The sequence below is a fragment of the Peromyscus eremicus genome, chromosome 18 (genome assembly GCF_949786415.1).
Source record: "Peromyscus eremicus chromosome 18, PerEre_H2_v1, whole genome shotgun sequence".
NCBI lineage: Eukaryota > Metazoa > Chordata > Mammalia > Rodentia > Cricetidae > Peromyscus > Peromyscus eremicus.
The window spans coordinates 24,910,334-24,924,456 of record NC_081434.1 but is presented as its reverse complement, the minus strand read 5'-3'; the positions used below and the strand labels follow the sequence as shown (position 1 = coordinate 24,924,456).

Genomic DNA, 14,123 nt, shown 5'->3' with positions numbered 1-14,123 from the left:
ATTTGTGGTTATGGCCATACAAGCATAAACATATACTTAAATAACATTAAGAATAGTATCTCCTGGGAACCTTTTAAAAATAGACACAAAAAAGAGATTCCTTCATGACATAATCCTTAATAATCTCTGAAGAAATCAGTCTAGAATTATGTAACTTTATAGGTTTTCTTTTTTAATTATTTCCTTCATTAATTTCTTTACATTTATTTTTTTTTGTTTTTGGTTTTTTTTTGTTTTGTTTTGTTTTTGGAGACAGGGTTTCTCTGTGTAGCTTTGTGCCTCTCCTGGAACTCACTTGGTAGCCCAGGCTGGCCTCGAACTCACAGAGATCCGCCTGGCTCTGCCTCCCGAGTGCTGGGATTAAAGGCGTGCACCACCACCGCCTGGCTTATATTTACTTTTTATAAGTTCCAAACGTAAGTAAAATTCTAATCATTTAGGGGACAACTAAAGAAAATCAATTTATTCTTTTAAAAATATAGTTTCAGTCTATATGAAAATATGCAAGCTCGACATGATTAAATATAATTAAAATATGTTTGGACATCAAAAAGTAACAGCTAATTAACCTAAGTGTAAGAAGTTTATAATATTTATTGAAGAAACTATTTGTAAATATAAGTTATAGAATGTGAGGGACCTATAGAAAATAGAATAACTGTCGATACAGTCAAATGCTAGTTGGAGATCTTGAAACTTTGATAGTAGCATATTTTTAAAGGATATATATGTATATGTATATATATCTATATATAGATATAGATATAGATATATGTATATTAGGGACAGGAAAATAAGATTTGAAAATAAGATGACAAAATGGGCAGGTAAGTCCACCAAAGAAACCATAGTATTTGAAAAGTTTAGAAATCAACTTATAGTTATAAATTAGTTATGTAACAAGAATTCGGAGGGGAACTTCCCTTCCACATATCTTTGTGAGTGCTATCATCTATCTTATCCTATGTAAGTATATATATATATATGAATGATTCATGTATGCATGTATCATCTATTATCTATCTATCTATTACTGATCTATTGACATTATAAAATGTAAAATTATACATTTAGCTAATTAATTAACCAGGAATATAAAATAAAATATCAAGTGACTGATTTTCCTCATCTTTAACAGCAAGATGAGGTGTGTTATTATTTTGGCTGGTGGGATACAATCAAGTACGACCTGCTATACATTTTCTCAATTCAAAAAGGTTCTTAGGTGATTTTAAAACAGGTGCTTTTCTATAATGGCAGTCATATTTAGGTGTCAAGGCCCCCTTTAAGTTTGAAGGAACCAGGTGCCCTCTATACGAGTAGTCCCTTCAGAATACTCTTAGTGATAATCACTACATCTACTCAGATGATATCTTATGAAAATAAGACATCGAGGAATATTGCTCGGAGAGAAAGACTGCTATGCTGGGTGGAGTCTTTTGAAAAACAAACACCCTCACCTAACTGAGCACCCTCACTGTGGAAGAGCTAGCCAAAAGCTGCATGTGTCACTCCTTGAACCATAATAAATGAACACCTGGGAACATTACCACATCTTTGCATCAGATGAGATTTATTATCGATGCTATCAGAGAGAAAAAAAAAACGTATTTCACCCAACAAATAATGCTATTTTGAAATTCCATTGAGATTTTTCTTAGTTTTGAAAACAAACTGGAGCTGTAGTCTCTATTTCAAAATCATAGTATCCACTGTGGTAGATATATATGATCATGAAGCCTAATGTTTTTAAAATATCACAATTTTGGTATTTAATTTAATGTGAAATTATATTTATCACACATAATAGTCACTGATGTATACTTGATCAATACATGTTTGTTTAGTGATATAGCTTTTCTTCAATTTCATTTCTAAAGTACCATGAATAAAATATTAATACTTAATATAGCCCAAGCTGTAGTCTTTTGTAAAGGGAAAACTGTGCCTAATTTACTCTTTATACAAATGTTCTTTGTATATACTGTTATAATGAAAAATTTTTATTATTCTATTCAGAAAGTAGTAATTTAACACATGAATTTATGAACATGTTCATTATCAAGTTATTGCCAGTTACCAACAAATGCATCCTCACAATATGATTTGTAATAAGGATGTTTCTCGAAAGCATTTCTCTTTTGAAATGAAATCCATACTCAGCTTACTCATGAAAAGGTTTATAGAGAGGCATTGCAGGAGGATGAGGCTTTGGAGTTCCTGACCAGAATGTTAGTAGAGTGTGCCCTGTGATTAACTTCCCTGAGTTATGACTTACAGGACCAAATTAGGAGCCCAAATCCACAGCAAATATTTCTATACATCAAAAACTCCATGATGGATAGACAGTGTGGTCTTGCCCTGAACTCTTTCTTGTGTGATATACTGAACACCAAAGTGAACTCTACATTCCCTTTTGAATGGACAATTAATAGACTGACTTCAATATAAGTTGAAACTATGGAAATTTGTGTCTCATGATAGGGTTATTTGAAAAACTCACCTGAAATGAAATCCTTCATATACTGACAGACTGTCCTTATGAATGCTTATAAATGTGAGAATTTGAGCACGGCAATGTCTCTTAGACACTAGAAAGTTTCCCGTTGAATTTTTACCAAAGCTTTTAGCTTCCTTAATCAGCATACCCTGCCTCCAGCGAAGGAAGAAGAAAAAGTCATACACTCTCTCTCTTTCCTACCTATTTCCCAAATGTCACTCAGTACAAGTGTAGTACACTGCTTACAAGAGGTGTTCTGCTCTCAACACTACATTAATTGAGTCACTTCTGAACAATACATACTTCCATATTCAACAAAAGGGTTAACATGTCATGAGAAGTTTCTATGTATCCAAATGAGGGCATGACTTGGGGTTTATTATTCACTATTACTGAGCCATTGTGGATATCCAATTCTTTGCTAATTGAAAAAAGGAAGGCTATCAAGAAAGCACAGTGATAATCAGAAGTTGCCATGTTAAGTATGAAGAGACAATAAGCATTCAATAAATGGCTTGAAAATTTTTATGCTCTACTCTTTTTTTTTTTTTTTTTTTTTTTTTGGTTTTTCGAGACAGGGTTTCTCTGCGTAGCTTTGCACCTTTCCTGGGACTCACTTGGTAGCCCAGGCTGGTCTCGAACTCACAAAGATCCGCCTGGTTCTGCCTCCCGAGTGCTGGGATTAAAGGCGTGCCCCACCACCGCCTGGCCCTATGCTCTACTCTTTATCAGCTAAGTTATGAATTGGAGGATTCAAGTAGCGGCTTTTTCTTTTCTGTGGGGATGGAATCTCATTTGCCAAATTCTTCAATTTTATTTATATTAGCTGTCAAAGAAAAATTATCATGAAGTATAAAGATAATAAAAGTAATTGTTTTCTTTTGTTTCTTTTTTAAGAGAGTTTCTCTGTGTAACCTTGACTTTCCTGGCACTCACTCTGTAGACCAGGCTGGCCTCAGACTAACAGAGATCTGCCTGCCTCTTCCTCCCGAGTGCTGGGATTAAAGCTGTGTGCCACTACACCCAGCAATAAAAGTAATTTTCAAAGCTATAAGTTGCTTTTACAGTAAGATAATTATTGTAATGCATAGTAGATAACAGACATTAAATGAGAAAAACAGACAAAGCCAAAATAACTAACAAAATATTTTGCATAAACATTATTTAAATAAGAAACTCACTTGACATACAAGTTTTGAATAACAAAGAAACCTCCATTCTTTCTTTGCAGATTTTATGATGGTTCAGAAATCTAGATAGTGATGGTAATCTTGGCCTCTTTTAGTGAAAAGTAAAGACGAGGGAAAAGGAACAAAAATTAAGAAATTCTCTGTGCGAAGATACAATTGCTTGTGACAGCTGGCATAGTAAAAGGACACACAAGAGAAAGGCAGTTCTGCTGTTGGTTCATTTTAAAATTTGCAATAAGACACAAAAGATACAACAAACGAATAAAACAGCAGAACCTGTTGTTTCCTTTACAATATGCTAAGTAATACGTCACCCGATTTACACATTTTACTGATTTATTCATAACACCCTGTGAGAGAAACATTCTTGTCCCATTTTACAGATACTAAACTTACTCTTAGAAGTTAATTTATCCACAGTCATATGACTTGTCTCTGATAGTAGACCTGAGATAATAAGCCAGTATCTATCTAATTATGGAGGAGACATGTTACACTACTATGGAGACAGTGGAGGATAGTATTTAGAAGAATCCAAAGGCTCCCAGAGAATTTCACAGCTGTGGCTCATAAACTGCTCTCTAGATTTGGCTTTCAAAGTAAAAAGAAATGCTTTAGCTTTAACAGGGTGACAAGTTTTGAGAGGGAGAGAAAGCTCAAGGAAAAAGAGCTTTCAAAGCTATAAGCAGTTGGCCCAGGGCCATGAAAGTGCAGTGTGTAAAATCTTTGAAGGTTAAAGGATCTCTACAGACTAAAAGACTAAACCAATTATTTTTGGTCAAGTTACTAAGAGTAAAGTCCTTATACATGAAGAACCAATTAGCCTATTTACCTTTGCACTTGAGATATCAGCTGCCATGCCTAGGTTGTGATTATAAAAACACTTACTCATCACTTATTTTGACCTGTTATTATTCTAAATGCATTCTATTTGACTCTAACGGCAATTCTACAGAAAAGTAGTACTATAGTCCCTTTTGGAGGGACTAGGTTATGTTTGACGTCAGCGCTCACAGTGTTTACAATTATATTGTACGGATGTAGCAGTAGATGAATAATTACAATGACTAAGTGTTTTACTCAATCATTTGGATATTTAATATAATCCTTTTCCAAAATGACTTATTTTAAAATTTCACTTGCTAAGCTTATTTAAAGACTGTTAGTGTTTTCAGTGCAGTCATCTATCATCAACTAATTGGAATTTCATTCTGTGGGAATAGTATTATTTTATTGTGTTACAGATGGTATTAGGTTGAGGAGGGAGTCTGCAGGCATTGGGAAGGATAAAAGAAAGTAGGGGTACTCAGGTATGTTCACAACACATTTATACCACATCATTAAAAAATTTTAAATAATACAAGGGAAGTAGAAATAATCTAAAGGATTATAATTGAAAGGAATTCATGAATTTTATTTAATGATCTTATATATTCTATAACCTATGGTTCAATGTCATGCATATGAAACACAAAGCTGTATGTTACAGCATAGTTGCTGATTTATTGAGCAATTTAAGTTTTAACTATCTGATGGCATATGATCAACAAAGTTTCTTGTTAGTGTTATTTATTTCTTCCTTTTTATTTTTTTTTTCAGTGCTGGGGATCAGACTTAGGCTGTGCTTGCTAAGCAAGCTCTCTACCAATAAACTAAACACAAGTCCTGAAGAAAAGTTCTGATACAATGAGAAAACATTATTGTGCTTTTGTATTTCATTTTATATTGTTCATTTTTTACCTATAGTGATTGAAATTGATTCCAATGCATAACATGGACTGAATGATTCATATATATGTATGCCACAGCTGAAATCTATGTAACCAGCATATTCTAGCAAGAACCCAGAAATTTATATGAGTTTTTCTTTATATCAGTAAACATAAAATATTGTTAAATCATACAGAGAAAATAACCAGATTCTGTAAAGTAATAAAAATGCCAGAACTGTAAAATCTTATAAACCTAGGAATATGTGCAAATTAGAGATATTAAAGTAATTATTATAAAAGTAAACCAACATTTATCACAGTTAAGTTGCATGCGTAAAGGGATTTCAGTTCTTATAATCTACTGAAGCCCAAGTATCTGGACGAAAAGTAAGGGCTCCAGAAACATTTTCAGGTTTGTTTTTATCTGGAAAGCGCTAACTGTATTATTGATTTTTTCACATTCAATAGAATATGAATTTTGTATAAATATAAGATCAAAGAGTATTGAAGCTTTCAAAACAAATAAGGATAATGCTATATGAATTTATGTGTAGACTTGAATTTCACTTGTGTTTTGGAAAATTAACAAATATAATATGAAGTGAAACAATTTTTACATATTACAGATCATTTCAAATGGTCTATGATACAAATTAAATGAAAACTTAGAAAAACAGGATTTATTAATATAAAACACCTCAAGATGCATATTTTTTATGTTTACTTTTTTGAGAGTTTAAACCTGCTATATATTTTTGTTCATATAATTTTTTATATCTGTAAACCATTCCTAAATTAAAATTGAGAGATAATAAACATATTTGGTAGGCGTGACTATAAAGTCATCTGTGACAAACATAACCAAAATGACATCTTTCAAATTAAAGTACTTTTTAAAATCACGTTCATCTAATACTTTATCATGTAAAATTCTGCTACATTTGAAAATGTTTTCTTTAAGACATAACTTTCTTCAAACCATTTAATAATGACCAAGGCCCAAATGCTCTGGTTTAATATACAAATTCAACTTTTAAAGGTTATCCTTAACATCTTTAGAAAAAAAAAAAAGATCAAAGTATCCAACATGATCAAGAGAGTGGATGAGTGAGGAGCCTTGATTTACATAATCTAATTAAAGAAGTACTGATGCCGTGAGTTTTAGAAATAATTTAATTTGGTTCATATCAAAGAAGACATGTAAAGGAAGGAGAGAGGGCAAAGGCACGTTTGTGGGTAGCACTGGTGGCGGGCACCCTAGCTCCTATCTGTGAAAGAATGCATGCTGGCATTAGCTTTGGTCAATTCATCTGCGATTCCTAAATTAATTCTGAAGGAAACCATAGCTTACTTGAGGATCCCGATGAGTATCTGCGTGCCTGGCTTTTTTTTTCTCTGTTCACAGACAAAGCACTTCCACTGGTCATGGAAAAAAGGTCTAAATCCGTGTCTTCTCTGCTTACAAGTCTTGCCTGGGAGCAACGGGAGAGAATGTATACAATCATGAAACAAAATATGGCATTTTCTGAATGCAGCTCACATTACCCCAAATAAACAAACAGGCTCTGTCAAACAACCTCCTTCAAATGATACCACAATCCTTTATTGCTGCCCAGCCAGAACAAATGCACTATGTCAAAGCATTTTTTGCAAATAAGAGCCGATTTTCAAATTGAGGTTCGCTATTTGAGTCTGTACAACAAAAGAAAACATTTTAGTACAGTAATTTTCATGAAAATCAATCTTAGAAGCAGTGGGTGAAATTACAAACAGCTTAACCTCACTTACTGACCAAGTATATTATTTAATACATAATTAAACATTAGAGATGTCATATTATATTACTTTTACAGTATTTGTATTTATACCAGGTATAGCATTATTTTCTATCAACAATCCTTGACATGAATTTTCCATATTAGTGTATCACTGCATCACAGACTATATCTACTCTTTTATTATAACCATTGTCAGTGTAAAATATTGCACTTTAAATGGTCTAATTTTGAGGTAATGTTAAATATATAGTAATTTCAAGGAATATTTTATGCACCCAAAGGATTATTCAGTCATCTGAAATTATAGTTGTACTCTTATTACTATCTTATAGTGATACTTAGCATCAAAAGAATTGCTTGTTACCTATAGGATGTTCTCCTACAGAATGTCTTGTATCATTAGGAATTTATCAAGACTGAGCTGTTAAGTGGGGAATATGCTGTTATAAAAAACAAAACAGCGTCTAAGTGGATGGGATCTACCCAAACCACTGCATAATTGGATTCCTATGAGAGAGTATTGTCCTAAATGTTTGATGGGAGGAAAATTTAAACACAGTGAAATAAAGACAAGAAACCACGACTGTGGTTAAAAGCTATCTCTGTGTAACGAGTTACACAGACTCAAGGAACCATACCACCACCTCCTCCCCTCCCTCATTTTCCATCTCCTCCACTTCCCTCCCCCTCCTCTCCCTTCTTACACTTCTCCATCTTCCTCTGTCTCCCTTTCCTCCTCCTTTATCCCTCTTTCTCCTCCTCCTCTCCCTCCCCTTTCTTCTTTGAACTCTGCTCTTTCCTGGCTGCCCTGCAACTCTGTAGTGGTAAAATTACAAGCATACACCAAATCTGGTTTGCCATTTTCATTTCCTTTCTTTTCTCATCTTCTCATTCTCACTCACAAATGAATGAAAATATTTGTGTGTTTTTTCTCAAATAAACATAATTTTAAAGTTACAAAATTTGTGCATATTTATGTTGTATAACACATTTAAAATTTGTGTACACTATGGAATAGTCCCCAAAAACTATTGACCTATGAATTAATGAGCAAACTTTTCAAGCCTTCCGTAAACAAACCTGTGGGCCATATCTGAAATTCAAACCATGAAACAGAAAATCAAATTTTAAAGTGCAATTCAACAGGAACATATGACTTCACATAAGTGTCATCTAACAGCTTAAATTTAAATGTGTAAACATTTTTGTTTTACTTCATGGGAAGACAAAATGGTGGGATCCTGGCAGCCTTCTACAGAAAACTAGAATTTTACACACAGGCTCAAACCACGACTGTCGGTGAGTCTGGTATAGCTCATGGATTATTAATGTTTAAATTCTATATCTGACACATTGGTTTTAGTACTAGTCTATCAGCTAACAGAAAAACTGTAAAAGAAAAGTATGTCTTTCCTGCTGTATGCTTGTTATCATTGGGATATGAAGTATCTCCCCAAAAGGCTTATATTCTGAAGGTTTGGTCTGAGCTGGTAGATCCAGTCTGCAGTGATTGGATCATGAGGCCTCACAGAATCTTTAGATTAATCTATTGAGAGACTAAAAATCTATTCCTATAATTGGGAGATGGTGCAAAAATTGGAGGTAGGGCCGAGTTAAAATAAGTATGTCACTATATCTTATCCTGGGATCCTTCCTGTGTCTCTCTGTCTTTCAGCTGCTATTACCATAGTTCCAGAAACACAGACTCTAGTGACTATGGACTTAAGCCTCTGTAAAAGTGAGGCAAAAGAATCTTTCCTTCATCAAGTTTTTTTTTCATGTATTTTCCATAGTGACTGAAAAACAGACTGAACATGAAAAAAAAAAAACTTATTCAGTATTTTCTTTGACTCCATGGGCTCCAGGACTGTGGTGACTACTGAGGATGAGTAGTCATATATGTCAAATGATGCAGTGTTTACATGTAACTTAGAGAATCCATCGCTACAGCTTAAATCATCTATCCATTACTACTAACAACTAACACAATATAAAATCTACGTGGGTCGATGTTCTAGTGCATTGCATAGAAGACAGTAAGAAGGGAGTGTTTAAAGGTTTGCCACACAGGGTATTTTCCGACATATCTCATTCTTATATTTTAAGTCAATCAATATGAGTCCAGTGAATACAAAAGGATAACTGTTTTAAAAAAATATAACTAACCACAAATGGAATATTTATGTTATGGAGATATGTTAAACATCATGTTAAATGATGGAATAACCTGTCTCAATTCAGGTAAGAATATTCTAAATGGAGTTCAATACCAATTGTTTACTAAAGAGTAACTCTGAAAAGAATTTTTTTAAGTTTTGTTTTCTGGGCACTTTCTTTTTTTTTTTTTTTGTTTTTTCTTTTCTTTTTTTTTTAAATTTTTATTTTGCAATACAATTCAGTTCTACATATCAGCCACAGATTCCCTTGTTCTCCCCCCTCCCCCCCCTCACCTTCCCCCCAGCCCGCCCCCCATTCCCACCTCCTCCAGGGCAAAGCCTTCCCCACAGACTGAGATCAACCTGGTGGACTCAGTCCAGGTAGGTCCAGTCCCCTCCTCCCAGGCCGAGCCAAGGGACCCTGCATAGGCCCCAGGTTTCAAACAGCCGACTCATGCAGTGAGCACAGGACCCGGTCCCACTGCCTGGATGCCTCCCAAACAGATCAGGCCAATCAACTGTCTCACCCACTCAGAGGGCCTGATCCAGTTGGTGACCCCTCAGCCATTGGTTCATATTTCATGTGTTTCCGTTTGTTTGGCTATTTGTCTCTGTGCTTTATCCGACCTTGGTCTCAACAATTCTCGCTCATATAAACCCTCCTCATTCTCGTTAATTGGACTCCCAGAGATCCACCTGGGGCTACTTTCTTTTCCAGTCCACATGTGCAGTTCTGAAGCCCCCCTGCATCTCACCAAAAGGATGCAAATTTGAAATAGAACTATATAAATATTTAGAGTCAGATCTACCTACAACTGACACAACATAATCAACAGTAAAGTTTTACAGTATTTAGTAAGGGACAGGGATAATTGTCTAATCAATATGATGTAAAGAAACATTTACATGCATTGTACTTCTTAAGTGAAGGCACAATAATATTATACTTCAAAATTTTTTTATGTATTTTTCAATGCGTATGTTTTGCCTGCATTTATGTCTGTGTATTGCTTGCATGCTGACATAGGATGAGGCAGAAGAGGGTGTTGGTTCCCCTGGAACTGAAGCTACAGACAGGGTGAGACTCTAGGTGGGTTCTGGGAATTGAACCCAGATCCTCTGCATGATCTTAAACACTGAGCCATGTTCTAGTCCCTTAGTATCATACTTCAAAAACAAATACCTGTCTGCTTATTACCTGGATTTAACAATGTATTTCACACTCAATATTAGTCTCTAAGGTTATAATGGAGGTGAAAATTCATGCTGTCTAACAACATCATAACCATTGTAATGCTAGTATAAAAAAACTGCCCACACAGCCAATCAAATAAAACCATAGCAATATAATTTTGTACAGTACATAATAATTGACAGTGATAATAAAAGACTTTAGATCTATTGGCTAATGTAATTTTTATCACTGTTTCAGAGCATAGTTCTATTTATAAAAATAAAGGTTGATTATATGCATAAGCAGTATGCACTACACAAGAATGGTTTAGTACATATTTCATATACTATATCTGTAACTTGTAAGAAGAAGTCAGATCAGGAAAAGGATCTATGCTATCTAGGTTTGAGTAACCAAGGAAATGTTTGGTATTGTTTTGTGCAACTTCTTTGCAAGTTCTAATTGAAAACTTTAAAAACATGAATCTTGAACATTGAATTTTATTTAAAGTCTATGTATTTCATTGCATGTAAATTATATAGAGAACTATACTATATGAGGTTCACATAACAAAATCAATTAAAATGATGATATTCTTCTCAGTAAGTGTCCCTGTTATCTACTATTTTCTCAACTAATATGAATTTCAACCATTTCCTCTAAGTTGTTTTTTTCACTGTATATTGTATCTGTAAGGTCTAAACTTATTCTACTCCTTTTAAGTGTTTCAATAATCTGCAGATTTTGCAAAATCATTATATATAATTCAAATATTCCATCAATTTTACTTAAAAATGTCACTTTTACTTATGCAGAGCTGAATTATGAAGATACTCTTTTTCATAGTAGGTGATAATCATTGCAGAGATTCCTTTTCTTATTAATAATGCAGCATTAGTAGGAAACCATCTTAGATGGCAGTGGGTAAGTTACTTTACATGTTTTAGATAGCTCTCTATATAATTTACATGCAATGAAATACATAGACTTTAAATAAAATTCAATGTTCAAGATTCATGTTTTTAAAGTTTTCAGTTAGAACTTGCTAGGAAGTTGCTCAAAACAATACCAAACATATCCTTGGTAATCTACACCTAGTTTGCCCATTAATTTGTTTATGACAAAAATAGAATTACCTTTGCCTCTTACAAGCCATGAAATTGGCATGTGGGATGCGAAACTCCTAGCTACATTCCCTGTTATGTCTTGAGTAGATCTTACAAGTAATACTTGTTTGGGTTGTAGTTCTATTACTCTTCATTATATGTTTATATCATTATAACTTCCATTACAATCAAGTGAATAAACTGTTTCATTGTTCCAAAGAACACCCTTTACTCTTGGTCACCCTCAGGCTAATGAGCAACTGTTGATATGGTCTCTATTTAGCACTGTGATGTTCAGTATGTTATATGAGTGAGATCGTAGAGTGTTATACTACACAACAGTCTGAGGTAGACTCTTTAACATGGTGTTGTGTGTGCATGTTAATGTTTCCTTGCTTGTTGCCATGCAATCACTTCATTTTACATCTATTTAACCTGTGTCCACTGTTATATTTTCACACACTGAGTGGACTTTGGTTGTGTTAAATTTTGCAGCTATTATGCACAAAACTACTACAAAAATGTGCTGTATTTAAAATGAATATGTTTTAAAATTCGTTGAGAATTTTATTTTATTTTGTATTTTTTGGTATTCTTTTTTAAATTTATTTAATTTTTTTCATTTTACATACCAACCAGTTCCCCCTCCCATCCCTCCTCCTGTTAATCCCTCCACACCCCATCTACTCTACCAAAAGGGGAAGACCTCCCATAACAAAGCCTGGTACATTCAGTTGAGGCAGAACCAAGCCCCTCCCGACTGCAACAAGGCTGAACAAGGCATCACACCATAGGAAATGAGCTCCAAAACGCCAGCTCATGCACCAGGGATAGATCCTGATTCCACTGCCATGGGCCCCTCAAACAGACCAAGCTACACAACTGTCTTCCACATGCAGAGGGCATAGTTTGGTCCCATGTAGCCTCCACAGCTGTGGGTCCAGAGTTCGTGAGTTCCCAGGAGCTTGGTTCTGTCTGTAGATTTTCCCACCATGATCTTGACCCACCCGTACTCATATAATCCCTCCTCCCTTTCTTCGACTGGACTTTCAGAGCTTGGCCTGGTGCTTGGCTGCGGATCTCTGCATCTGCTTACATCAGTTACTGGATAAAGGCTGATGACAGAGAGAAGGGGAGGGGGAGGGAGAGGGGGAGGGGTATTCACCAATCTGATTACAGGGAAAGGCTAGTTCAGACACCCTCTCCCTCTCCCTCAAAATCCTTGTGGATTCCTGGGAATTTCCCTAGCACCAGGTTTCTCTCTATCCCCATAATGGTTCTCTCTATCAAGGTATCTCTTCCATTGCTTTCACCCTCGGTCCCTTCCCCATGTCAATCATGATCATCCTATTTCCTCATGTTCTCATCCCCTTTCTCTCTCTACCCCCTCTCCCCACCCTCAGTTTACTCAGGAGATCTCATCTATTTCCCCTTCCCAGGGAGATCCATGCATCCCTCTTAGGATCCTCCTTGTTACCTAGCTTCTCTAGAGCTGTGGGTTGTAGTCTGGTTATTCTTTGCTTTACACATAGTATCCACTCATGAGTGAGTACATACCATGTTTGTCTTTCTGGGTCCGGATTACCTCACTCAGGAAGATTTTTTCTAGTTTCATCCATTTGCCTGAAAATTTCATGATGTCATTGTTTTTGGCAGCTGAGTAATACTCCATTGTGTAAATGGACCACATTTTTTTTTTTATCCATTCTTCAGCTGAGGGGCATCCTAAGTCTTCCTCAAGACACAACTATACCACTCTTGGGCATACACCCCAAGGACACTTGCTCTTTGAGAATTTTAAATTTTGAGAACCTATTTTGGTCATATTCAGCCATCTTTGTACTATTTTTTTAATGAATGTTCATTTCTTTGGGAAAAAATGTGCAGTAGCTCATCTATTGCACGTACGTTCCTAAATTTTCTTCATTAAACTTCTTTAATTAAAAAATAATTAAAATATAATTACACCATATCCTCCTCTACACTTTTCTCTTTACAACCACTCCGATACAACCCTTCATTATTCCCTCTTCAAATTGATGGTCTTTTTTGCAAAATTTAAAATTTCAAATTGATCTTTTTTATTGTTACCTATATGACATTATTATATTGTTGGATACATTTACATGTAAATATATAAATACAGCCTGCTGAGTTTGTTAATGTTGATTGTGTGTATTTGATTTTAGGGCTTATCAGTTATTATTGGAAAAACTATTAGTGGGATCAACGCTGGGAAAGATTGATCCTCCCTCTACCAGTAGTCATTAGTTGTCTGTATTTGCTTAGGGTTGGGCGTTCTGTGAGGTTTCCCTCTTCTCTGTCAGCATGACCCACAACATGACCAGCATGCCAAGATATCCCTACAGGTTTAAGAGTGGCATTCACAACGTGGTGGTAACCAAGAGCTGTCCAATTAGACTTAAGGCACATTCAACAGGAGGAAAATCATATCTGGTACTGGAAACCTAGTGAACTTCTTGGGACAAGTAAGATCATGGATCATA

The 14,123-nt window shown here is 35.1% G+C and overlaps 1 protein-coding gene across 1 annotated transcript in view; it reads right to left on the bottom strand.

The window, feature by feature from the left end:
* Positions 1 to 6,557: 6,557 nt before the first annotated feature.
* Lrriq1 (leucine rich repeats and IQ motif containing 1) overlaps positions 6,558 to 14,123 on the bottom strand; it is a 164,479-nt gene continuing 156,913 nt past the window's right edge. The window contains 1 exon segment of the mRNA XM_059245811.1: positions 6,558 to 6,874. Within this exon segment, the coding sequence (XP_059101794.1) occupies positions 6,722 to 6,874 (153 nt within the window). The 3' untranslated portion in view covers positions 6,558 to 6,721.